Genomic DNA, 26,977 nt, shown 5'->3' on the forward strand with positions numbered 1-26,977 from the left:
ATTTGCAGGTGTGTCCCACAAAGGCGTCACATACATTGAATGGACAGTGTATGCAGTGAATGTACAGTATGCACAAACACTGAAAACACAGCCTGGCTAAGTCCTTCCCTGCACTGCAGGGGAATTGCCATATTGAACTGGAAAAACACATTTCAAGAATCATTCCTGCTCCCTCCAAAAGCCTTTTTCAATTAGCCATACATTTTTGAATAATCAAAACAAACATTTTTTGAGCGGCTGCCAGCAGATGGCATCTCCCTGTCCATTCTCCAAAGAAGCAAAAACTTTTCCGTGTAGGGCAGCCAACTCAGCACTTTGCAAAAAATGACAGGAAAGACAGATTGGGTTGGAACCATCATTAGGAAGCAGGATAAACACAATGTTTCTTAAATAAATACTCTTGCATGATTTACCCACTACTGGTTGGAACAGAATATTAAAGCACTGGGATTCCTTCTCAGGTTCCAAAGAATTTTGCACGTATGCCTCATATGAGACTTTAGTTGTTTGATCTACTATTTTGGTTTCTTTTGGTGCATGTAATGGATTTTATAATTTTCATTGCATTGTTAGATTTCATATCTGAAACTGGAAGCTGCCACTAGAGCCGTATATTTTGGCTAGTTGGTTACAGGAAAAATAAATGATGCAACTGAGGGTCAATACAATTAATACAACTCCACCTGAGTAAAATCTCTAGCCCTACATTAAGATAATGGGCTGAAGAGTGCACACATCTATGTTGGAGCAGGCCAGACACTGGTGGTCTTCCTCAGAGACCCTTCTCCATGTGTCCCACACAAGGTGAGATGTGTGGAGGGTGGTTGCATGAGTACAGGCCTTTTCACTGGTGGCCCCCATCTGTGGAATGCTCTTTCCAGGGAGATATGGCTAGCACTTTGTTTTCCAGTATACGTGCTACATCATAATACTTCTATGAGTACAGCTAGCGAAACTTCAAAATTACCGTATTTTTCGCCCTATAGGAAAATGAAAGGGGAAATCTGGGTGCGTCCTATGGGGCGGATGCAGACTTTCACTGAAGCTTGGGGAGCAAGAGGGGTCGGTGCACCCCTCTCGCTCTCCTGCTTTGGGAACACATCCGCAGCCTAGGCAGCCCTGAAGCAGAGCGCCCCGCCCGCCGGGCAGACATCCGCAGCGTGTTGGAGCTCTGCGGGAGTTCCCCACAGGGCTCCCCACGCTGCGGATAGCAGCCTGCTGCCTGGCGCGAGGTGCGCCCTGAAACAGAGCGCCCGCGCGCCAGACAGACATCTGCCAGCCTCACAAGCTCGGGGGACAGCAAAGAGGCGCAGCGCCACCATCCCGCTGTTCCTCAACCTGGTTCGGTTTCCCCAACCTGGTTTTGGGGGGGAAATAAAGGGGAAAAAATCTTCCCTTTATTTCCCCCCCAAAAAACTAGGTGCGTCCTATGGGACGGAGCGTCCTATTGGACGAAAAATACGGTACATCTGAATCTCAATGAGGCTTTAGTTTGTTGTGAGTTTATTCTTCAATAAAATGCTACGCATGCTTTCAAAGCTGGTTTAAGAAATCAGTTGGTGTATTAGCACTAAAGAGTAGTATATACTTTTGGCAAGAAATTGCATTCTACTGGGCAAACGTCTTTTGATGAAACAGATTGTAATACAACAGCTTGCACACACCTACATGAACAATTTTGGGTAACTTTCAAACTTGCGCATTTCAGTAACTTGAATTGGTCTAATGAAAAATTGCTATTTTACCTGGTATTTCTTCAAAAGAAGAAATATAATTATAGGCTGTATTTCTTTATGCAAAATAGAAGTCATATTATTGCAACAAGGAATGCAACTAAGAGTCCCCGGGTACAGAGCTAAGCCTTAAACACTTTCTGGGACTAAGCAAAGAACTGAAAAATATTTTTGTGTGTGATATATATATAAGATTGCTTCTGCCAGATTGTATTCTTTAGGGATTAGTTGGTTTCTTTCTTCATAGCCACAATGAGTCTATGTGTAAATTTTACCCCAATTTTGATGGCTTTCCATTTTCCTATAAGTAAACATTTATTCCTTTCAACTGCTACCTGCCAAATAACTTATAAGTTATCTCTTTCGAAGTGGAAAGAGGGGAAAGACAATTAAGATGCACATGACCTAACCTTCTTCCTTTAAGTATTTTTTAAAGTAGCAATTATGTCAGCAGGATATGTTATGTACAGAGTATTTGTTTGGAATGTTCCTCTTGGTACCACTTCAGAGCCAAAAGTAAATGCACCTCAAGCAATATTAATATAGTTGATACTTAATTCATTGAAACATTTTAACAAGCAATTTTATGTTTAGTGTGTGCGTTCCCACTCACGCACGCTGTAGTCTTAAAAGTGATGGCAATTAGATAAGAGTAATCAAAGCAGGAAATAGGTGTTCCTGGAGAGCAAAGCTCCCTTGAGCTGTCATACTTTCTCCCGCCCTCTGATTTCCACATTTGGATTCTGAATGGCTGTGAAGATGCTTGCTCTGTGACAGCACAACTCAATTTCGTGTCGGATCAGCATGGACAGCTGTGGCTTTCGACAATGGAAGCCATTGTTGGGTCCTGAAAGTTAATGTGATTATGCAAATGTTGCTCTAACTACCCGGGCTCTCTTATACTCTTCACAAATGAGCACATTGTCACATTTCATTATGTGCATCCAGTCCTGCTGGTTTGGTGGTATCATTATATCTCTCAGAAATGGACCACATCAAGACTGCTCGCTGCTGGTATTAGGCAGAGAAAACCAACTCTGACCCACAAACAAGGATTTGTGTGTGTGTTGCGGGGGGCTGGGGTTGTAGCTTGACTGAATCTCTATATTAGTTCTGACTGATTTTGGAGGGCCAAGAATAGTAGATAGGACTACAAAACACAATCTGGTCTAGGAATAGACTTTGAACCATTTCTGGCTCCCAAGAATGTACGTATATATGTGAACAGGTTTTCCTTCATTTGCACACCTCATCATTTGTACAATTCTGTTAACAGGAGCTGGATTCCTGAATAGCTCTGATTCAACAGATTGATTGCTGATGTGCAAGTTCTGTGGTTGTCCATCTCTGACAGTTTGCTGCCATGCGTTTGCAGCCCTAGGAATCACTCCCCATAATTATACCATAAAATGTGAAACCCCGCCTTATAATGTGTTGTTTCTTTCTAAGAGCTGAACCTTCCATTAAAAACATGGATTCAGTGCCACTTCTAGTGGTAAAGACTAGAAAATGGTTTTACATTGAGTTGGGGGAGAGAAGCAGGGCTTTTGTTCTAGTTCTTGTTGGTGTTGTTCCATTTGTTTATATATCAATGCACCCAGTGCTTTACAAAGCCCCTGTCCAGAAGACCTTACAATATAAAATTCTAAAATGTGACGCAGGGACAGAAAACAAGAAGGGAAAAGAGATGGAAATGGAGATGGGACAAAGGGGGAAAGAATACACACTTGTTTCAGGTATACATCCTAAGGCTTAGGGCATAATCCAAAAGCTGTTGGAAACCAGGCTGAGGAGAGGTGGCTTAGGTGTTGCTCCACTGGCAATATGTTTGTTTATTACCCGCACTCCACGCTAAGGTCCCAGGGCAGGTTAAAGCGTTAAAACACTATATAAACTACTTCCATGTTTCAAAAGCCAGGATAAAGACTGAGGTGTGTCTTAAGCATTCTTTGAAAGCTGTACAATGAAGGTGCCAGACACACCTCTATGGGCAGGGAGTTCTGCATTAGGGGCTGCCACAGATAATGCCCTCCTTCAGGCCAGTACCCCCTGAGCCTCTGAGGGACAAGAACTACCAACAGGCACCCCCTGCTGATCTCTGCACCTGAGAGGTTCTGTAGGGGAGGAGGCAATCCTTCAGATATTTGGGGCATGAGTCATTTAGGGCTTTAAACCCCAACATGAGTCATTTAGGGCTTTAAACACAACCAATTTGATGTTTCTGTGCATTTTGCACAACTAAGCATCAATTACTACCATCTTTGTACATGTTAAAATGTTGTAACTGGGGATAGAAGAGAAATTAGATGCATCTTACATTCAAAGGTGAGCTTACTTACCTAATTCACTGTCCAAAACAATACATGAACAAAAACACAGCCACTGTTCAAAATTCACACTTCTCCGAATTTTGCAATGCAGTTCTCCAGCCACCTAATGTATACAAAAAGACATATAGTGCATATCATTGCATATATTAGTGGAAGTAACACAAACATATATTATATTAGTGGAAATGTTTCACAAAAATGTGTACATTGGGAGAAAGTCACACTAAAATGCTAGTGAATTTTCATGAGGACATTAAAAAAATTTTCTCAAACTGATGTGGAAATGTAGAGAATGGACCTGAAGATTGGGAAAAAATGAGAAACCAGAACCGACCGATTTGCCCATCTGTACCTGCTACTCAGGTTTGCCATTTCAGATGTGGTTCTCAAACAGAACAGGTCCCTTTCCTGGAGGAAATTGATCCCTTTCCTCTTTATGAACTGCAAATCTCAAAATTGGCACTTTAGTAGTAAGAGTCCCAGCATACTGTTGTAAGTGTGTATGTTTTTAAAAAGTTGAAGTGCCTGAGTCAAAAATGTAGGGCACAGGTGTTTTGGGGTCATTCATTTCTCAGCGCTGTTTATGAGAAGATCCCAGACACATTCAGAGAATGCTGTTTTGGTGCAGTGCCAGCCATCAAAAGTTGACAGGAAAAAACAGGTGTATCTGGTGATGACATGCACAGCGTACAATAAGAATCAGACTGTAGAAACATTTACGTTCATTAAAGGAGCTGCCATTACATTTTTCTTCAAAAGGCATGATGCACAATTAGGCAATTTTCATAAATGGGACATTTTCAGCACCCAGCTGCAAGACAAATGGTAAGTTGAGGGAAGGCAAGAGGTCAAAAGACACTGTGGCTGTTTGTGTATGCTGAAACACCAAAACCCTGGATGACAGTGGGGCCCACAATACAAAATTGCAGCCTTGTTAATAAAAATAAAAGTCCACACAAGTTTATAGCTGGCAGCAAAGAAAAATCCTAGACTGCTGGAAGCTAGCAGAAGAGAGAAGGTGTGTGAGAGAAAGAAACCTTTGCCTTCCTTCAGCAGATTCCTGCATTTCAATGTTGGGAGAGATGCAGCACTCCACTTTTCCTCACCTAAATACTATTCTGTATTTCTGTATTAGCTCATAGGCTAATACAAAGCTTCAATACAGAGTTAGAAGCTAGGAGAGCTGGATAAATCTTGGCTCTGTAGAGCAGGGTGAGTTGCAACAAACACATATCAAGTGTTTTTGTACCCAGAGATATCAAGAAGAGCCTGTAACTAGAAAGCAATAATAAAGGCAACATCTTTGCTCCTTGAAACTTGTAAATATTGACGTCAAATGAACACATGCCCCACAATCTAGAGTTTGATGCGTGTGTATCTAAGTGTGCACTTCTTACTGCTCTATAACATCCCCGTTGGTTTGTGTCTGCTGATGTTCCTAGACTGAAATGAATGGGGACGCATGCAGAGTGGTCTCTCCAAAGAACAGCACTCTGGCTGGGGAGCTCTGTGCATGCATCAGAGTGCTTGCCTCCCAAACAGATTGCTAATACACACACACATATATATTGCAGGCTCATTTGGGGTGTTTTTGTGAATGTCAGTTCCATGGGCACATTACTAAATAAATCTGAATATGCAGCTACTTGATTTCCATGCCACATACTTGTTATGTATGTATGTATGTACGCATGCATGCATGCAATAACAGTATATATATGCCAATTAACAAATTCTGTACATGATTGGGCTAGCATTGCAACGGCTTAATTTTGTGAGTTCTCCAGGGCAACTGAAACAATCAGGATTAAAAATTACTGATGTAATGTTGAAAACATTGCCTCACTAGGAGCTCTGTAAAAGCATGCCTGATGAAGATTAATCACCATACATATATATGGAAAGTAGTGACATCACACTTCGCACACACCATCATTCTCCGTAGGCACAGGTCCAGAAAAGCTAACATGAAACCACCTGGGTGATTTATCATGAATTAAGACACAAAGTACCTCCTTTACTATTTATGTTAACTTAACTTTATTGCTTTGTGTAGTTTTGCAGTTGTGAATTTGACAGGAACTGTTGTACAATGGACCTGTATATGATCTGCAGAAGTCCTGCATTGTATCCTGCACACCTATTGGGTTGCTGTTGTAGTTTAAAGTTGTATTCAACCTTTGCAGACCCAGGACCACCTTTAACCCAAATGTGCATGTGGACACCCACTTCTCTTTTTTACCATGTCTTTAGGGCTGTTGTGACCCATCTTAGGTCATGTTGCAACTCAGTAGTGGGTCCTGGCTCACCTGTTGAAGACAATTAATCTAGTATATTGTTATCTGCCAGAGCCACTCCTGGACCAGCCCAGTCATAGAATCAGGGACATTCCTACATATTTAAAAGAGGGCACATGACTATGAAACAAATCTGCATGACAAATGCATCAGCTCTGCAAGTGTGTATGTCTGTAGATTATTTATATATATGATGGGACATGAGATATGGAGCCCAGTCCAAAAGACCAGGGGCATGGGCCTCTCTCTAACAATGCCCTTACGTAGAATTGTTGTCAGGGAGAATCCGGAGAAGCAAGTGACAGAAGAGGGGGAGCAGGGGCTCGGGGATGCTGTGGAGCTCTTCAACCACCCAGAGGCTCAGGAAGGGAGCTCAGACTCTGGAAGGGAGGTTGCTTTCACATCAGCACACACAAGGAGGGAAATGAAACATAAGGATCAAAGATGTCTCGCTTGATTCCCATGCCTACTTTATTGGCGCGGGAATTGAAGGAATCCACTCCCTGAATCTGACTCAACGGGTTCGGATTCATAATTCTGAACTGTAGCTGTTTCTTGTACATATGTAATAAATACTGTAAATACCAAGCTGACCATGCCAGAGTTACTGCGAAGGGGAGACACCACCTTTACAATTATAGAGTTGAAAAGGACCTCAATGGTCCTGAGCCCATCCCACTCACAATGCAGGAAGCCCATTACTACACAGCCCCTATTCAAGTTTGCCATCCAGAAGTTAAATTTTATCCAGAGTAGACTTAGAGAAATTAATTGACCTAACTTGGTCATGTTCATTAATTTCAGTGGATCTACTCTGAGTAAAACAGCTGAATGCAACCTTCCCGCCAGCCTCTGCTTCAGTGAAAAAGTGTCCATTTCCTTCTGTTCTATCAACTGATGGCTCAAACTTCATCAAGTTCTTCCTAATATTTTGTCTACATTCTTTTACTTTTATTTATGGAACTGTTTCCCTAATTATAGCTTCTATATATTTGATATGTACAATATATTGCTTGTACTAATTAAATAATACCGGTTTGTTTCTTTGACAATTTGTTTGGCATCGAACCATATTATGACTGGAGTAACTTCTGGAATAGCTACCTCATAGACTTGACTGGTGCTTATGGTATGAATTTTTAGGTGCCAGTGAAGGCATTTTTCACTTCTCCAAACTTTTCAACTTATGACAGGTATGCATTCTTGCTGTTCTGAAGAGACTCGCACCAAATATCTTTTCCATTTGCAAATTCTTATGATAGCTTTATATTGATTTTTTGTTGCTGGCTTTGGGGTATGTGAGATGTGTGCTGATTTGTATTGTAGATTCATTTCTCATTTAAAAGTGAACCACCCTAACGAAACAAATACACGGTCATCTTTGAAAATGTGCAGTTCTCTGGATTTTGCAATGCAGCTCTCAAGCTGAGATGTGTAAAAAAAATGCATATTCTGAGGTAAAGTGTGCATTAAAATATATATGTTAGTGGAAACATAATAAAAAAAATGAATTGCATTGGGGAAATTGCTCTTAAAAATGTGTCTTAGGAGAAATTCGTACTCAAATGCTGATAAATTTCCATGAAGACTCCCCCCCCTTCTGAAAAACAACAACAATGAACTGGTGTGGAAATGTGGAAAACTTAAGATTAGAAAAATGAGAAACTTCCATCTCTACCTGCAAGTCAATTAGCGAGCAATGCCTGGTCTCCATGTTATTTTCAAACAAAAGGTCTCCGTGAGGGCTACTTTCTCTCTTTGGGAGTTGGCAGGAGCTGCCTCAAAGCACCCTGTCAGGCCCAAAGCATATTGGAAGACAAAAACATCAGCCAGGACTTTTGTTAGTGGCAGCAGGCCTTCTGTTGGGGATGGCAGAAGCTGTTAGCTATGTATTTTTATTGATTTAGGAGTTTGGATTTGGATTTGATATCCAGCCTTATCACTCCCCTTCAGGAGTCTCAAAGTGGCTAACATTCTCCTTTCCCTTCCTCCCCCACAACAAACACTCTGTGAGGTGAGTGGGGCTGAGAGACTTCAAAGTGTGACTAGCCCAAGGTCACCCAGGAGCTGCATGTGGAGGAGCGGAGACGCGAACCCGGTTCCCCAGATTACGAGGGTGGGCAGCTGTGCCCATGTTTCTGTGGCATTTTGGAACAGGGACTTTTGAGAAGCTGTTAAAAGCACCCCGTTGCAGTGCCTCAAAGTGGGAAAGGTGAAGCATGACCCCCCTGGCGTGCCCCTCAGGCCAAAGGAGGAAGTTGGGCAAAGCTGTGAAAGTGAGGACAGGTTGATGCTGGGTGTGAAATAGAAAAGAAATTCAACAAACTGAAATAGTGAGGAAGCATGGTAAACGTCTAGTCAAGAAAATGAGAGACTTTGTATTTGTGACAACCCATGGCACCCCCCCTACCCACGACTCGCTTACAAACAAAAAACTGACTGACCAAACAAACAAACCTCTTTTAGCATAGCTTATTTTATAACCCCGATTATTGCCATGTTGGGGCATGATGAGGTGATTTTGGAGGCGAGGGATGGGGAGGCACCCATGGAAGGGTTGGAAAGGTCCATTGAGGGTGAGAAAGGTCCACTTCTCACCTTTAAATTGTGTCCCCCCCCCCACCATTTTTGGGTGGGGGTAGAGCCGGTCCACGTCCAATGCCTTGCTTGTGAAATGATTTCCCTCCCAGGGTTGTTGTGAGGATACATTATATATTAAAGTGTTTTGTGCCATGAAAGGGCTTAAAAAAAAAATAGTGAGGACAGCAGCCGTGTCATATGGCATGTGATAACTCTCTTTCAAAGTACAGGGTATATCCTTGGCTGTTCAGAAGATTATGGCATGCCAATATGCTGGTCATGAGGCACCTCAAACTTGACTTCAATTAAAAGTTGAGCCATATGAGAAAAGAAGCAATTTTGAAGTTCAAATTGCAGCTTGTATTGCCATTTGGCTTTCTTTCTTTTCTTTTTTTTTGGTGTTCTTTGGCCTGGGGGCAAACAGAACCTACTCAATAGTGGGGGAGGTATACAGGCCCAACTACAAAATACGGTACACCACGAACACACTTGAGTCAATTTTTCCTTGTAACACTCTTCTGTTGAGATGCTGATTGGACTTTTGTCTTGTTTAAAATGTTGTGCAAAATATACACATGGGCCTTCTGCACCTGAGTGTATACCGGTATCCATTTTTGAACTAGGATAAGTACATTCCATTCAACATGCATTTTTAATTGTTCAGGAAAATGAATCGCTAGCATGCAGGCAGAAGTTCCTCCCAACAGAACCTGAAACCTGGAAAGATGGAAGGACTCAGGCACCAAGCCATATTTTGTTGTTGTGCACTATATGAGCCCCATCCTGTTCTACACACAGACATACCCACACTGAATGGAAATACCGTATATACTCGTGTATAAGCCAACATTTCCAGCATTTTTAATGCTGAAAAAGCCCCCCCTTGACTTATACTTGAGGGTCTCACCCAAACACATTTCCAGCGGCAGAGGCTGTTGTTGGCAGAGGAGGAACGAGCAGCCCGAAAGCAGCCCTTTTGGGCTGCTTGTTCTTCCTCCGCCGCTGGCGACACCAGCCTCTGCCTCTTGGCAGCACCCTAGGTAGGCAGGGGGGGCGGAAGGGGTGAGGGGGGAGAGAAGCCCCCTCTGCCGTGTGCGCATGCATGCACCCGCACACACTAGCCCACTAGGAGGTTTGTGGTGTGGTGAACCGGCTTATACTCGAGTCAGTAAGTTTTCCTAGCTTTTTTTTTTGTAAAATTAGGTGCCTCAGCTTATATTAGGGTCGGCTTATACTCGAGTATATACGATAATGTTCTGAATGGTATAGAATAATTTATTTAAACAACATGATCTAACTCAAATATCCATTGTAGAACTGGATGTCCCAACTTGATGGGCAATTTCAAGCCCTGATACGGTTCTACGGTTTCCCAATGTTTTGAGTTCTGGGTAGAAGGGCATCTTGTTACTTTGCAAGATCTGCTCAATAAACAGACGGATGTGGCAAGATTACTTTCCCCCCACTTCTCTCCCCCAAATATGCTAAAACTCAAGTGCATTTAAACAAACAGTAGGTTTTTACAAAACGGCACGCTTTATTTATCTACAAGGCAGTAAGTACAGTGTCTTATAAAAAGTTAAGTGCAGGAAAAGCTGCACCTAATTCTATTAAGGCAGCAAATTCAGAATCCATTATAAGAAAAAGAAGCAACCTTCTCTTAGTACTGGGAAAAGTTTGATATGGCAGTCCAAAAGACATACAGTTTTTTTTAAAAAAATGTTTTTGTGTATGGAATCCATGTTAGGGACTATTTAGACTACACATGAAACAAGAGTAGAAGCAGCAAGCAAGACTAGGATCTCCCAAATAGCTGGAGTTTGCATTCTATGTTGTTGCAAACCCATGAGCACACATATAGGCACATAAAATCTCCCAAGAACAGTGTTTTAAAGTATTGCTTGCAAAAAAAAAAGGGAGGGCCAGGTAGGGGGTTAAAAAGCAGTAATGTTTCCAAAGTCAGAAATGCTAGTGCATAGTTAAGTTCGCTACCCCCCACCCCAGGTTTCTCTTTCGTTTATAAAGCTCTATGGCCTTGCCCATCTACATGGTGTAAATCTGCACCAGAAAAAAATCAAACCCCCCTGCAAAACAAAAACCAACCAAACCAAAAATAGAACAAAACCCATTTGACATTTACAAAATTAAATTACTGGATAAAAAATATAATTTGTTCTCATAAAACTATGTTTCATACCGTAATAATTTTTTTTTAAGCAAGCTAATTAAAAAACAACAACATACACATGTAAACAGTCTACAGTTCTAATGAGTGGAACAGTTCTTCAAACAGTATAGCTGTGTGACCATTGCCAGTCTGGATTGGCCCCCAGCCTACACCTTTAGATCAGCATTTGCAGTAATGCTTTTCTTGCAGTATTTCATACCGAGACATTTGTTCAGTGACTGATGCTGCTACTGATGGAGTGCCAGCTCTTCAAAGAAAGAAGGAAACCTCAGCAAGCATCCTCACTGGTATGGGAACTCATGTGGCAACTCCTCACTGAATTAATACTGGTCCATTTGATCTCCCAAAAAGTTTTTTAATATATATATAAAAAAATCATTTAAAAATCACTTTTTAAAAAAGAAAGAAATCGGCATTCACATTATTAATAATTAATTGCATAAAATTCAATACCTAAGAGTTTAGGTAAGCATCATCAACAAACAGAATTATTTTCTTCCTTTTCTTTTTTTAAGTTGGGTGAGATCCAACATGAACAATATATACACATATATGCTTTTGTGACTGAATGCACTTTGTGCTGCTCCCAAATGTTGTACCACAACAACAACAACAACAACGAAAAAGGTTTTTCTCCCATGTAGAGGAACGGTAAGTCCAAATCAAGTGGAAGTGTTTTGAAAAGAAAACATAATGCTTATTGGAAGACTCTTTTTCACATGACCAGAGTTCGAGTCGAGAATGCGTTCATATGCTTGCGTGCAGGATCCGAGAAGCTCAGCTGATCCTCTGTCTTCCCACAAAATGCTGAATCCCATGTGTTGCTAAAATGCTAGAAACAAAAATAAAAAGGAATAAATTGTTTTAGAAACTGTGGCACAATCCAGTCCTTCCTGTAAATCTGCACCTTCCCAGGGTTGGTGTTGCAGAATTGTCCTCTGTGCTCGAGTCATCTGCAAGCGTGGCATTACAGAGGAATTAAGCCACAGGGTCTGCATACACACAATACCTTTAAAGCACATTCAGAGTGCATATCCCCCCACAAGAAACCCAGGAACGGCAGTTTATCCTCTTACAGAGCTACAATTCTCAGGACCCTCAGGAAAGCACCATTGCCATGATTCTTTTTTGGAGGGGTGCTTTAAAAATTTTGGTGGCTACAGTGTTAGTCTACAAATGGGTTTGACAGACTTGCCACTGGAAGCAACGTCTAGGAATGTTGTGTTGAAGCCAATCCTAGTGTTTCTGAGAGCCCCTGAGATGTAAATAGGCTTAAGAAGGGAATGAAGGAATGATGCTAAAGATATTTTCAAGCAACCCAACAGCGATAGGCCTCCGGAAGCATGTTAAAAGGGGTTTAGCTGGCAGCAAGTACCATGTTAGGAGCAGCCCACCCCAGTGGAGCAGAGCCACAGCAATAGCCTCCTGGCAGTGGCATGGCTGCTTACCAGGAGGAGAAGAGGGCGACAGTGAGGCTGGGGCTGTTTGGGTATACTAGCAGGACTGCCAGATTGGCTCCACCTGCAACCTCACTGGCCTCTCACCCAGTAAGCAGCATGGATATTGCTGTCAAGGGGTTGTTGCCTGGCTCTGCCCCACGAGGCAAGTTGCTCTTGCACGATGTAGAACCGGAGCCGACTTCCATTTGTTGCTTGCCTACAGCTTTCATAGCAATGCTGGCCATTGGGCTATGCTGCTTAGGGCTGGTGGGAGATGAATTCCTAGAACATCTGGAGGGCCACAAGTTCCCTAGTAGACAGTTGCTGAATTTGTGGGCTGAAAGCACGGTGAGTGTGCCCAACTTGCATAGCCTAGTCCAAAGTGAGGGTTCACACAGACAGCTCTGGACTCAAGTTAATAACTAGCTCAGTTTTTTCAGGTAACTTCAAAAATATGTTAGCACATAGCTGGAGGTAAATGTCCCACTGTGAAAGGTACCGGGGGGTGAGGATGGGAACCAGTCTGCTGAGAGAAACAAGTTTTTTAGCCATAATTTAATATCGTTTGTTTTTGTGGTATTTACAAAGATTGGAACCCCTCCTCAGTGCTGTGTTGCCCGGAGATAAACATATCTGTAACCAGGGTGGCATCTCAGTAATTTGCTTGTTCTTGAGACAGGCAAAATGTCTTGGTGCCCCAAGCCAATAGGAGGGCAAAAATTTCAGCACTCTATGGAATGTGTAAATACAGATATATTTTTCTTCTTCTCCACCTTGCCCCCCCCCTTTATGTACTATATTACTACCAGAACTTGCAGTTTAGATGCAGCAATGTATAAACTACCACACAACACTCAATCTTTTTCAAAATTCTAAGCACACTTATGTCAGATCACAATTCTCAGGGTGGTAATTTACACGACAGCAGGGAGGGAACAAAGGACAAGATCTTTGTGGAAGAGGAATCGGGTGGGAAGAACTGTTCGAAATACCGTCTCTTTGAAGAGCTTCTGTGAGCCTAAGAACATCATAAGATCCTTGCTAGACTAGGTCATCCATTTATTAATCCACCTTTTGCATTTCCATGTGATACACACTTTGGTATTCATGCTGTTCATAAAAGTCTGACATAGGGCACCCTGTTTATTTTGCTTTCTCTGCAACATGAGCCTCTGTCTCTTCAAACCGCAGCCAAGGGCAGGTGTGACATACTTTTCACATTGCAGATATGCCACCACACTGCTGCTGTTTCCTCTGCTATGATTTCAGTGAACAATCTCCACCCCTTTGGGGAACTTGGCATGCATTGGCTAATTTCAGTCTTTGTTGTAAGCTCAACAACTCAGATCCACTCAGGGGAGAAAGCAACCACTGCTGGAATGATGGAGGTATTTTTGTAAAACAGTACATAGGCAAAAATGGATCTTACTGCTGAAGGGTGTCTAGGTTAGGCATGGGGATATCTGAATCGCTTAAGCTCTGTGGAAGGGAATGACAACATTTGCCTTACACTATGGGTTCTTTGCAACTCTTTAATTTTTCTCTTTGTTGTTGTTTAGTCTTTTAGTCGTGTCCGATTCTTCGTGACCCCATGGACCAGAGCACGCCACATACTCCTGTCTTCCACTGCCTCCCGCAGTTTGGTCAAACTCATGCTGGTAGCTTCAAGAACACTGTCCAACCATCTCGTCCTCTGTCGTCCCCTTCTCCTTGTGCCCTCCATCTTTCCCAACATCAGGGTCTTTTCCAGGGCGTCTTCTCTTCTCATGAAGTGGCCAAAGTATTGGAGCCTCAGCTTCACGATCTGTCCTTCCAGTGAGCACTCAGGGCTGATTTCCTTAAGAATGGATACGTTTGATCTTCTTGCAGTTAATGAGTGTGTTAGGAATACATTATTCTCTGGAATGGTTTGACTGTTTTTCATGTAGTGTATGTGCTTTGCAGCCTGCATTGGGTCCATTCTTCTGGTGGAAGGTGGAAATTGTTCATATAAAATAAGTAAATTATATCCTGAAGTAAAACAGAAAGTGATAGGCAGATGCTCTTGTGTGGCTGCTTCTTCTTCTCATGATAAGGGACCATATGAACAGTAACTCACTTCCATTATCTTAAACATGCAGAAGTGGGCAGGGATCAGAATTCATTGAAAGCATACAGTGACCTGATAGTAACCAGAGACAGTCACACCCTATGGCTTACCACAATTCTCTCTGTGTGTGTAAACAAAGGCTGGGCAGTCACCTCTGAAAATACTCTGGATGGTGCTCTCCCTTACATGATCCCTGTGCGTAGCAGTGGAGGGAGATAATCCCTTTCCAATCTGCCTGAGAGCACCTCTCCTACTTCTAACACCCTTGGTGCATCAGCTAGCATTCGAACAGGGTTACATGCATCAAATCCAACACACGTAGGCCCAAATGGCACCTCTAGTGCCATAAAAGAACATTGCTATGGGGGGGGGCAATTGCCCAGACCTCTGGTCTGCCAGTTTTAGAAGGTGGTTTCACAGACATAGGGACGCGGGTGGCGCTGTGGGTTAAAAGCCTCAGCGCCTAGGGCTTGCCGATCAAAAGGTCGGCGGTTCAAATCCCCGCGGTGGGGTGCGCTCCCGTTGTTCGGTCCCAGCACCTGCCAACCTAGCAGTTCGAAAGCACCCTCGGGTGCAAGTAGATAAATAGGGACCGCTTTCTAGCGGGAAGGTAAACGGTGTTTCCGTGTGCAGCTCTGGCTCGCCAGAGCAGCGATGTCACGCTGGCCACGTGACCCGGAAGTGTCTTCGGACAGTGCTGGCCCCTGGCCTCTTGAGTGAGATGGGCGCACAACCCCAGAGTCTGGCAAGACTGGCCCGTACGGGCAGGGGTACCTTTACCTTTCACAGACATACATGAAAGTTTTGAAAAATGAAAAAGCTCCACTTCCATACTTGGTACATACATACAAACACAGAACACAAAAGACACACATTTCTGGACAGGGGTGTGCTGCTCAGCAGCAGCATCTTCCAATGCATCTCATCCCCTTGCAAGCACTTTTGTGGGATGTGAGTGTTAATAACCCAGTTGCACCTATGCTTCCCCCCCTCAAGATGCTCCACTCATCAGCAATGGCCACTTCCCACATGCTGTACCTCTCACAAGCTGCCACAGGACAAATTTCTCATTACCATCCGTGAGAGAGTGCTGCACGAAACACCAATGTACAACCAACAATGCTTGCCATGTGACTCCTGTTCCATTGGTTTTATGTATGGCTACTTTTTGCTAGCTTGTGTCAGCGGGCTCTGAGTGTATTATTAAAGGCAATTTAGCCCCAAACCAGGAAAAAATCATTAGCTGGCTACATGTTTCGGATCAGGTCTCTGGATTATATGAGTCTGTTACGTTTGGTACTAATCCACTGCAAATATTGCTAAAGCAATCAATTTGTTCTTTCACATCAGATTTTGAAAGTTAACAGTTTCCAAAGCTACTTCAAAAGTTAAAACTGTGGGTAAGAAAGGCAACTTGCATACAGTATGTTTATGCCACGTTGATATATAATTATCAAGCCATGTTGTATTTTCAGCTGTGTCACTCTTGGTTCATTTTGCCACATCAGTAATCCTACAAGAACATCCTTCTTCTAGCAAGGCAATTATCTCACTTATCCTGTAACCTGCCTTCTGTTGCCCCAGGGAAGAGTGAACAGTAAACAGATTGTCAAAGCTTTAACTGGGCTATCCAGTTAAAGCACTTTAAAGGAAAGTGACCCCTCTAGGGAAAAGAGAGAAACAAGGCAAGGCTGTGCCAAGGTGCTTTCCTTCACTCACACACTGTAAAGACTAATTCACACATTATGCTTTCTTGTAAGTAGGAAGCACTCAAGGGAAGAAAAGTGGAAATAAGTAATACAGTGAACTCTCAAGTGACCGGGGCGCACGCGCTATATTCTGGGGGGTCATGCCTCAAGCCAAAATCACATATAGTCAAAACATATTTGGTAGGTGGGATTGCCTTTTTTTTTTTTAAAGGACACCTTCCCCCTTTATAATAGGCAAAGTGCGTAAAGGTGAAGGTTTGGTTTCTGAATCCCAAACGAAAAGCTCACATATTATACAATTTATACCAATGGTTGTGAATTCCCCATTCAAGATGGTGGTTTCCACTTGGATTGAAATTTAGGAATCACTTTTTAATTGGAGTTGGATTTTACCTCAGGCCAACATAAACATTTGGTTCACTGAAGTCTGCTGTGATTAGTGCATTGTCTTCAGCCACTCTGTACTTGAACAGATGCAAATGAGCAGAACACTGACCTGATTGTTTTACAATGAAGCACTCTTCTGAAAACAAAATGGTTGCCGACTAGGCTTCCTGAAGTCAACAGCAAGGCTACTAACAAACGTTCAGGGTTGTATTCATAGTGAGACTGATAGCTATCCTTTCTCCTCAGTAATTTTAAGGGGCCACAGCCTGCAATCCATTTATTAACTCAGGGCTTGTTCTGCAGCAATATTTCCAAGTTTTAGGTGGGAAAAAATGATCTGTAGTTTCATGGAAGCTTTACCCAGGGAAGAATCCCAAGATATACCACAATATGATTACTTTGATGTCAAAATGACCCCTGCACAAAGAGCGTCCTAAAGGAAACAGACACAACTGGGAACTCAAAGTTAGCATCCATTATCGTTCAGCATACCGATGTTGTAGCAGACCACACAGTCATATGGTCAGAATACCCCCCGCTCCCAGTTTGCTGTTACGAGGTTAAATTGAATGGGCCTACTGGAGCAAATGGGAGGATAAACCTACAGAATGAGAATGAGAAAGTGTTCTTATGCTCTTCCTCTGCTCTTGCCTCTTGAATGACAATCTCCGATTGCCTCTTTGAGTAGGAGGGAAGGCGACTTCTCCCAGTGTACACACAATCTTTTACTGAGTTTGCACATCTAAGGATCAGAACAACTTTTGAAAAGTGACAACCCCAAGGTTCATGACTGGAACAGGGAGAAAGCTCATTCACCAGCCATTTATCAATTCTGTGGTAATAAAAGTCAAATGCAAAATTCTAGTTAAGGTAATAAGCCAATTCTACTTCATTTACTCAGAGCAAATGCTATTTGCTTAAGGAGTAATAAAAGATTTTAAATATTTTGTTGGCTCAGCTCTATAGAAGTAGATGCTCTAATGCTCTTGTCCAGAAGGGGATTATTACCCTATGAGCAACTGCTGTACTATTTATCTTTGCAGCTTCACAAGACCGTGGAAAGATACCATGCTGTATGTCTGCAAGTCACATATTCACTACTGCGGTGTGTTTTTTCCTGGTGTGTGGAGCTGTCCTCCATTATTTCATAAATAATGTCGTAAACCCAAGAAACTGATCTCCCTCAAGTGCACTTTTACTGGGAAACAATAACTGGAGAGGCCTAGTGCACTTTTGCTCTCTGCTTGAGGGTTTTTGGTTCGCCACGACTGGGAACAGAATGCAGGCCAAGGAGAATCTTCAGCATGATCCAGCAGGGCTCTATTTGGGTTCTCTTTAGGTTCTTAGTAACTAATCTTACCTTCTTCATAGCTAAACACAGGAAACAACCTTACACTGGGCCAGACCATTGAACCTTCTAGCTGTTTTGTCTATTCTGCAATGGCTCTCCAAGGTTTCAGAGAGATGCCTTTCCCAGCCTTATCCCACCTTTGTCATGGGAGATAAAAGGGTCTGAACTTGGGATCTTCTGCATGCAAAGCACATCAATGTCCTACCACTGAAATCAAGGCCCTTCTCTAGGCTTGGCAACTTTTCCTTCCTGCCCTTCTGTCAAAATCTTGACTTTCCATTGAACTGCCTTGTGGAACTTTGCTGAAATTCATACTTACGATAGCCAATTATAATGATCAGTCCAAGGAAACCAATATGTAAAAGAGCATGCTTCACTGCTACAAAAATGAAGTCTGTAATGGCAATAGGAGGGAATAACATCTGTGTCTTCCATTCTGTTTACATGTTGACAAACCATTTTTTTCCAGGTTGCAGAAAAAGGAATGCCACCTTTGAACCAGCGTACCAAAATGTCAGGTCAGCTCTTCTGCTTTCCTTACAGCTTTTTTCATTGAGTTTTATAGTCAGCAAACAAAACCACATCCAATAGTAATCTAAACATATGTACTATTATTGTGCAAGGCATCATCGTATACTGCAAATAATTTTTAAAGGCAAATTTTACCTGAAGTGGGCTAACTGATGACCTATTTCTATGTAATGCAAATAATTTATGAGTATTGTCCTCTTCTTCTGATGCAGGCATCTTTAAACCAGAACTGGTAAGTAGATTCTGATGAAACAGTAAAAAAATAGAGGTAATTGAAAAGGAAGAATGAATGAATATGCTGAATACATAATTTCAATGATTTAATTTCAGTCATTTAAAACAGTAACTTGGGTACAAGATGTTGCTATGCATTGTCACAGACAGCTCCTAGAACAATCACTTGGAAGGAAGTTCCAATGTTATTTTGTTCTGTATGCATTTCTGAACTGGCAATTGTGGTGAGGTCATATAACCAAGTCTGATTGGTTATACTGAGTCATGACATTACATACACAACATGAAAAAGAGACAGTTAAAAGGGAAATGTTGTTTTGGAGCAGCTGCTGAGAGAGGCAACAAGTACTGTATAAGTGAATGGGCAGAAATGATAAATAATGGCCTGGGAGTTTTCAGAGAACATCTCACCCTCCAGAAACACCAAACTGCATTCCCTTGTTGAGAATTAAGCCCCTTTCAACTCAGCAGAATGTGGGAAATTGTAGCCAAATATAACTGGCAAGCTTAGGGCTAGTTAATGCATGAAGAGATTGAGACCACAGAACTCTATTTGTAGACTCAGGTCATGCTCCCTCACCTCCAGTGAAGAAGGAAGTGACCCTTCCTTTGTTTGGTCTCTTCTACCATGTGATGCTGACCAGGCACATTGGTCCGGACTTGACCAATTCGAGCCCAGACTGTGTGCTCAGAAATATTTTTCTGTATTTTGTAACCCAATAATTTTCTACCTGTGTTCTTCTTGCTGCTGCATGGAATAACTCATGAATCTGACCTTTGGAGTTTGTAAGTAAAGCATTTAAACTTACTACCAGTGTGGTCGGTTCATTGTGAGAGGGTTAGAGAAGGGAAGCACTGTAAGAGGACTAAGCAGGATATTGAAAAGGTCTAACAGCTTATATTCCTCACACTTCACTGAGCTGCATGATTCTGTGACTTTAAGGCTCTCTCTTGCTGGAGAGTGTGTTTAGTTCTGTGCTTTGGATCTAGGGATCCAGCTAATTCTTTATTAACTCATCCCACAAAGGTGATTTATCTATATCTATATTCTCCAGAATAGAACTTATTTAGTTCTGATTAAAGAAGCATAGGATAGGGCTGTCAGATTATTAAAAGAGAAATCATAGTGATGTAAGGTTTATTTTCAGCAAACTACTTAAGCTAAGCTTAACGTGAACAGCTAAGCAGCACACTGCATTGAAAGGATCAGAATGACATACATACTAAAGTGGGAATTTCCTTGTGCTTTAGTTGACAGTATTAACATGAAGTCTGACTCACACAGCCCAGTAAAACTGAAAACACGCAAGGCTAAATCTGGTACCAGTCACTTTAAGGGAACAGTGAGAAATAAAATTTAAATAGCAGTAAATCGGCTTAAGTACAAGCATGTAGCAATTGGACTATATTGTGTTCTAATCCCATTTATATTAAAAATGAAATTATGCCATTTACAAAGGGTGTTGGGCAAAGAAAGTAAACATTTCACTGATTCCACTGACTTCAGCAAACACTTCAGTGATCCAATTATGAGCAGAACTTTGGCTCAGCTTTTTACATAACCTAAAGTGCACTCTGTACCAGCACAGTGCTTTTATATATACAAAATAAAGACAAACTGGTGAACTTAAGGTGAAACATGTTTTGGCACAATCCAGCCCAAATTAAGTGCATATATATAATGATTTTCAAACCAAAGTTAAGCGTTTTAGTGTCCTGTTCATTATAACGGGAGTATTAAATATGCCTTTAGTTAAAAACAAGAAGATTTCCACGTGCGTATCATAGGCTGTACATTTTTTTACTACTTGAATTTCTGAAGGGGGTGGGGGGAATAAGATATTAGCAACAAGTGGCTCTACCTAAGGCATTTTCTCTGGGGAAAGGTTTTCCAACCCTTTCTTGCAGAATTACCCATTTTGCAGACAAATCAGCCCACAACAGCAGCCTGGTGACATGGTCAGAGGAAACATCTTGGTGAGACAGATGTGGCTCCTGAGCTGTATCTGCTTGTTTACCACAGCTTCCAAATATGCCATGTCACAAAAAAACAAAAAACGCAAGATTCATAGCTTAATACATACCGGCACATCTTCCACAGTGGACACGTGTGTGAACAGCTGTGTGTTCAGCCCTTCTGCTTCCCAATGGTTTGAGGAAAAGAAGTTTCCGGCTTTGCCTGTTGGAGACTCTACCTATCAGCAGAAAGCAGAGCTATGTTTCAAATCTCAACAACTGACTTACTTTATCCCTATTTAGCAGTACCTGTAATTGTTATTTCCAAATAAAGTTGGCCTACATCACAATTTAGTTTTGTCAGTGTATATTAGTTCTTGAAAAGTCACTCTCTGTATGACATAACATTAAGTTCTGACATTCAGGATTCATTCAAATAAAAAAACAATTTAAACAATAATTTAAGCTCCTGGAAATCTAGACTGCAACTAAGTTCTTATTGGGGCCATCAATGAAAAATTGTAGTCTTTTTACATTATGTAAAAGATTTGCAAGGCTTCACTGATTAACTTTATTGTTCCTGAGAATTCCTCTAAAGCCAGAGAGTATGAAATTTTTGAAATTAGTGGTTTACAAGGCTCGACAGAGTTTGTTGTATGTAAGGACCAGGATAATCTATTCTCAACATATAAAAATCAGGCACCAATTGTATATTTTTTGCTGTGGAAGCAATGGCCTTCTCCGAAAGACAGAAATGACAGGACAGTAGGACCACAACTTACGCAGGTGTTACATTCCAGGGATCGCACCCAAAAAACCAAAATGGAGTATAGTCAAAACCCATTAAGTTCAATGGTGGATAGACGGCCAAAGTCATCCCCTTTTTATTATTTGCCATGCGCATGAAGCTGAATGCACACAAGTTAAATGCATGCAAGTGGCAGGCTTACTGTACTGTTTCTGTGACATTATGGTTCACCTAATCTGTTTGCTTACAAAAATTTAAGATTGAGGAAATATTTGAACAATCTGATCCAGCTCCTGATGATCTTTAAAATTAAAATATGGCAAAATTGGCTTCTCGCCAGAGTAAGTGAATCAATTTAAGACACTTCTGGGCAATGTGAGCCCAGTTTTAAGTGGTCTTAGATAAATATTGTTTAACTTGCCTCCTGTTTGATTTTCTTCAACAAAGGGGATCCATTTTCACATATGCCAGAAGCAATGTCAGTTTCATCAGACTCTTGTTTGATAACATCTTGCAGATCGTCTACAAGGTGAGCTGGTGTCTGAGGCTAAAAACGAAAAATAAGTATGCAATGAAACAACACAAAACTCTTCGTATCATCCTTATATAAATCCAATTTTTATCACGGTTTCCCTCCCTTCTTACCAGCATTTTCAAGGGTCCATATTTGAATTCTTGAGCTGCGAGTGCATTTTTAAATGGAGTTGGAGTTCTTGGAGAGCTCTCCAATATTGATCTTTTGATAGCTGGAGTTCTGAAGCTGAGTCCACAAAAGGGGGGTGGGGAAAACAGAAATTAGGAAGTAGTTTGAATCTTTTTGCTGAAATCCAAGTTTACAGTAGCGTCACATTAAAAGGTTGACTTGTGTACTGCAAAGTTCTATGTTTCAAACAGCCATGTGCGCTATGGGGATAATAATGAGGGCATGTATTTCAGGGGCGCTGTGGGCACTGCTGAAATAATGTCCACGAACCGCTTCAAGCACTTAGGAATTATGATGGTGGATGCAGAGTGCAATTTGGTTGGCTTTAAAAGAGGACTGGACAAATTCATGGATGATATGGCTAACAGTGGCTACAGCTGGAGGCAGAATTCTTATGAGCACATTGCTGGAAAGTACAGGAGAGAGAGGTCTTCTGCTCAGGTCCCACTTGTAGGTTCCCCACAAGTATGGGTGGCCACTGTGGGAACAAGATACTGGGCCACTGGCCTAACCTAACAGGCTTTGCTTTTGTTCTAATTATATGCGCCCAGAAGGAGTTCCACTATAAGATGGTAGGAACAACTGACCTAGTGGCCACCACACTAGTTCAAAAGCTGCCCTACACATCTGGCCTTCTCATTCATGTCAATGGAAGGAGCAGCTCCAAATGGACAATGCTGAGCTGCCCTCCACTGAAATGAATGGGATGCTTACTTACAGAGAAGCTCTGTGTGCCTAACCAAAACCCAACAAACTCTGGATCAGGGTGAAAGAAATCAAGATGCATGTTCGTAGCCTATTTTAGCTGTTATAGTAATATGGCAAAAGTGCATTAAAAAAAAATAAAGCAAGAGAAATTACATATTATTCTCCTTCTGTATCTTGAATGCTTGGTCTCTGTGAAGAGGTGCTGTAACAGTGAGTTTATGAGCACAGAGTGGAGTGGAAGTTAAAGTTGGATTGTCCAGGTCCAGGCTTTCTTGGCTTGATGAGGTATTCAAGAACTGCAAATATTAAAAAAGAGAGGGAATCTCAGTTAACAGGAGTGCTTCTTCCACGAACTTACAGTGAAACTGTATCAACAGCAGCGTCATGTTGTGTGGCAGTGAGTATTTTGGTTGCGATACACCCAAAGTAAAGTTTCACATTTCTAGTGTTTGGCCTACACAAATATATTCCTTTGGTTTTGTTACAAGATTATTTATAGAAACAAGTATTTGTTTTACCTCACTGAGTTTATTTGTCTTTGCAAAGAATGTCTAATAATATGAAAGAAGCTTGGAGCTTGGTTCATGAGAAGTCCTGGGTGACGTCTGCCTAGGTCATGAGCAGAGTACAGCCAATGAAATTTATGGACTTGACTTCAATTATTTCAATGGGTCCACTCCAAATAAGTAAAGATTCCACCCACTGAACCTTGTAGCATGAAATATGGCAACTAGATTGTTTTAAAAAAATAAATGTTTTTATTTTATCCATTAAAACTGATTGTTTTACTTTCACAGAACAGAAAGTAAAAGTTGCACAGAGATTTTCAAAATTAATATTTTGATGTAAATATTTAATTCGCTGAAAAAAGGGCTGCTACTGCAGAATTTAGGAAATAAACTTCATTAGCAGTAATGACTGTCATTAACTCAACATGTTGTTGTTTCAAAATCTACATGTTTAAGCAGAAGTCCACAAGCCACTTAAACCAATTCACGTACTCTTAATCTGTTTAGTCCATTCAATGAGATGCATATACCTTAAATATATCAAGTAGTTTGTAACTCACACCTTACTGTTCAAAAATGTTTTCAAATAATCATTTATTTTAAATCACTTGTTAGTTTGCAACATAATTTGGACACCATTGTCTGTTTAGTGTAAATTTAGGGAGTCAGTGAATCCAAATGTGCAAAGTATGGGGTAAGAAAAAATGGTTACAGGAAACAGAAATGTTAAATTCTGATAGCTGAAGGAATGACAAACAAGAGCAAAGCAAACAAACCGCTACCCCCTTGAAAATCACCAAGAATAAGACACACAAGAGAAAAGCAAATTTATCAGTTAGATTGTTGGCAGTCTAAACTCCATGGTGAAGAGTAAGCTATGAGCAAGTTCAAAATTGGAGAGCAATCAGTGAGTGCAACAGGAATTAGTCATTCGTTCCAATGATTAGTTCTCCTATGTTGTTAACACCTTGCTGACTTTTGAGGATTAGTAAAATCTGTGCAGAAATCTTGCTCTACCTGCGAGGGAGAGAATGGCAGGCTTTTGACAGGGGAGCGCTTAGGAGTTGAGCTCCTGACATCAGCAAGTATGAAGGACTTATTGCCACTGGCTAAGTGGCTGGGATGCCCTCTCTTTGTGCGCAGAAACACCAACGGAGCTGTGCCACATTTTGAGCCAGCCAAGGACTTGGGCAAGGCAAGGGAATCCTGACTCAACATGGCTTTGCTCAGGTTTGAGAGAGGGTGTCCTTCAGGCCTACATGCACTGGCCTCTGTTTGCTGAAGCTGTGGGGCTTTGGCAGAGGGAGCTCGGCTAGGCGAGGTGTCTGCTTCTTCAGAGAATTCAAAACTGCTGAGATCACCCCATGATGAAGGATCCTAAAAACAATGGGGGAAGTCACGAATCTATGAGACAGTGTACGATGCCCTCTCATTGGATAAAAAAAGTATAGCACTAACATAACAACTTTAGTAAACGAGAAACAAAGTAAAGGAGCCACTGTTCCTCATTTTTAAGTCATTTTGACCCAGTTTCAGTCTTTCCCAAATGAAAACTATCCTAATGGTGGATTCCTAAAAGAAGCAACTCTCCCCCTCCCTTACCACTCTGTTACAGTCTGTCACCCATCTGCTTTATTAAGGAGGTAGGATTCTTAAGTGAAAAGGATACAGTCAAGCAGGTGATGCTGTCATAATGAATATGTTTTGCCAAATGTTTGGTTTCAGCCCATACTTTTTAAAGAGCCCTATGTCAGTCTTAGAATTTCTACACGAAAGACTTAGAATCTTCAAAAATTACGTGTGATTTCTTGAAGTTTTTGTAGAAGAAAATCATTAATGCAATGTGTGTTTCGCAAAAAAGGAGGGATCCAGGAAGGTACACAGAAGTGTACAGTCACTTGAAATGGAACTAAAAATACACATAGAGTTGTGTGTGTTTTGTAATGTACAGTATGAATTCACTGTTAAAAGGCACAACATATTTAGGAATAATTTTAAATATGCCAGCTCACTTAGAATAAATTTATCCTTTGCAGGTTAATATACAAGCAACCTGAAAACACTAACAATAATGATTCTATACATGCATGTTACGTGCAAATGTTTACCTGCGCTTGATAAATTTTGGGAGGCCACAAACAACAAGCTAGGGCTAAATGCTCGGATCCTACCACGTTTATTCAGAAATAAGAGCCCGTCTATTTAAATGAGACTTACTTCCAAGTAAGCTTGCATAGGACTGGGTTGTAAGTTGTAAATGTGCAGCAAAAAACAAAACAAAAACCAACTGTACTAAAGGTGGTCATGGTGAAAGTTTACCCTGGATATGGGATTATTCAGCAACAAAGCAAACAAGACAGACAGAATGTAAGAAAACAAACTGACATAGAAATAGTATATGACTCCAGTCCTTATACCAGCCACACCTTAGAAGATGACCATTCTACTTACGGAATCTATCAGCTGAAGCGTTTCCGCAAATTCTAAGAGATTCTTAACATTATCCAGGAAGTTACTCTGGTGAACAATCATGCACCTTGCAGGGGATGCACTTTCTTCCGGCAAGCAGCCATGATCCACTGGTGGAGATGGAATACAATGATGATGCTCCCCCAAAGAGGAAATGGGCGCACTGTTACCACTAGTTCTGGTACTGTCTGCAATTGCGGTGCTGTGCCATCCTGGGTAATCTGACGTGTGGTTCTGTGTCTAAAGGAAGGGGGAAGGGGGGGCAGTAAAGAGGGTGCGAGAAAAAAGAGGCAGAAGGAACTTAGCAAAGAAATTGCACAAGGTATCGGATGGCTGTTGAAGGAAAAGATAAAAGTAGTTGCATCATCTAAGCACTTAATGCCCATGAAACAGTTGTCAAGATGTTTCCTTTCATCAGTGCAGCAAGAGCTTGTTTGAAAGGGTAATAAATTTATAGCTTTCATTTTGGCATTACCTCATCTTGTGCAACAACTCTGCATCCTGGGCCAGTATCTACAGTATAACAAGCAATACAGCTACATGCATACACTCTTCTTCCAAAGTCTGTGAGTGCACAAATCTGTTTTCCCTTCCCTGTGCAAAGTAAGGAAATTGCAAGATTTCCCTAGTGCAAAACTCGGTCTTATCTGTACCTTATGGATTTAGATTTTGAATTCCACATCACGTTTGAAGTCACTGGCAACTTTTCCATTGGTCTTTGCGGATTTAGATTAATACCAGTTACTTATTTTTTATATACCTCCCCTCATCTTTGCCCTATCTCTGACTAGCGCTACAGCTTACACCAATGCAATGAAAAGGCTGTAAAATCAACGCGGTTAGGAAAGCAGAAGAGCAAATTAACAGAAGTCTCTTTGCAGGATAACCATGCAAGAGAAGGCATTGCAAAACTTCAACTAAAAATTAGAAGTAGCCAAACTAACATTTCATGCACACGGTTGTGTCCCCCCTCCCATTAACTAGAAAATGAATTAATTATTAATATGAATTAATTA

The 26,977-nt window shown here is 41.4% G+C and overlaps 1 protein-coding gene and 1 long non-coding RNA gene across 6 annotated transcripts in view; both read right to left on the reverse strand.

The window, feature by feature from the left end:
* Positions 1 to 8,339, reverse strand: part of LOC309367671 — a 73,495-nt gene extending 65,156 nt beyond the window's left edge. The window contains exons 1-3 of one of the 2 annotated variants that reach the window (XR_014167265.1): positions 8,039 to 8,339; positions 4,073 to 4,166; positions 1,813 to 2,580 (exon numbers count right to left, since the gene is read on the reverse strand). This is a non-coding gene — a long non-coding RNA (uncharacterized lncRNA). Of the gene's footprint in view, positions 1 to 1,812; positions 2,581 to 4,072; positions 4,167 to 8,038 lie in introns of those variants that run through there. The other variant, XR_014167264.1, reaches the window with a different exon arrangement.
* A 2,114-nt stretch (positions 8,340 to 10,453) lies between these two features.
* The window catches only part of MYB (MYB proto-oncogene, transcription factor), a 37,647-nt gene continuing 21,123 nt past the window's right edge, over positions 10,454 to 26,977 (reverse strand). Inside the window, exons 10-17 of one of the 4 annotated variants that reach the window (XM_081907107.1) lie at positions 25,944 to 26,201; positions 24,510 to 24,869; positions 23,137 to 23,279; positions 22,218 to 22,332; positions 21,994 to 22,119; positions 20,953 to 21,063; positions 18,770 to 18,877; positions 10,454 to 11,960 (exon numbers count right to left, since the gene is read on the reverse strand). In XM_081907107.1, coding sequence (XP_081763233.1) covers positions 11,844 to 11,960; positions 18,770 to 18,877; positions 20,953 to 21,063; positions 21,994 to 22,119; positions 22,218 to 22,332; positions 23,137 to 23,279; positions 24,510 to 24,869; positions 25,944 to 26,201 — 1,338 coding nt within the window. In that variant the 3' untranslated portion in view covers positions 10,454 to 11,843. Of the gene's footprint in view, positions 11,961 to 18,769; positions 18,878 to 20,952; positions 21,064 to 21,989; positions 22,120 to 22,217; positions 22,333 to 23,136; positions 23,280 to 24,509; positions 24,870 to 25,943; positions 26,202 to 26,977 lie in introns of all 4 variants that reach the window. The other 3 variants (XM_081907106.1, XM_081907109.1, XM_081907108.1) reach the window with 3 other exon arrangements.

The sequence above is a fragment of the Podarcis melisellensis genome, assembly GCF_964234715.1.
Source record: "Podarcis melisellensis genome assembly, chromosome: 3".
Classification (NCBI taxonomy): Eukaryota; Metazoa; Chordata; class Lepidosauria; order Squamata; family Lacertidae; genus Podarcis; species Podarcis melisellensis.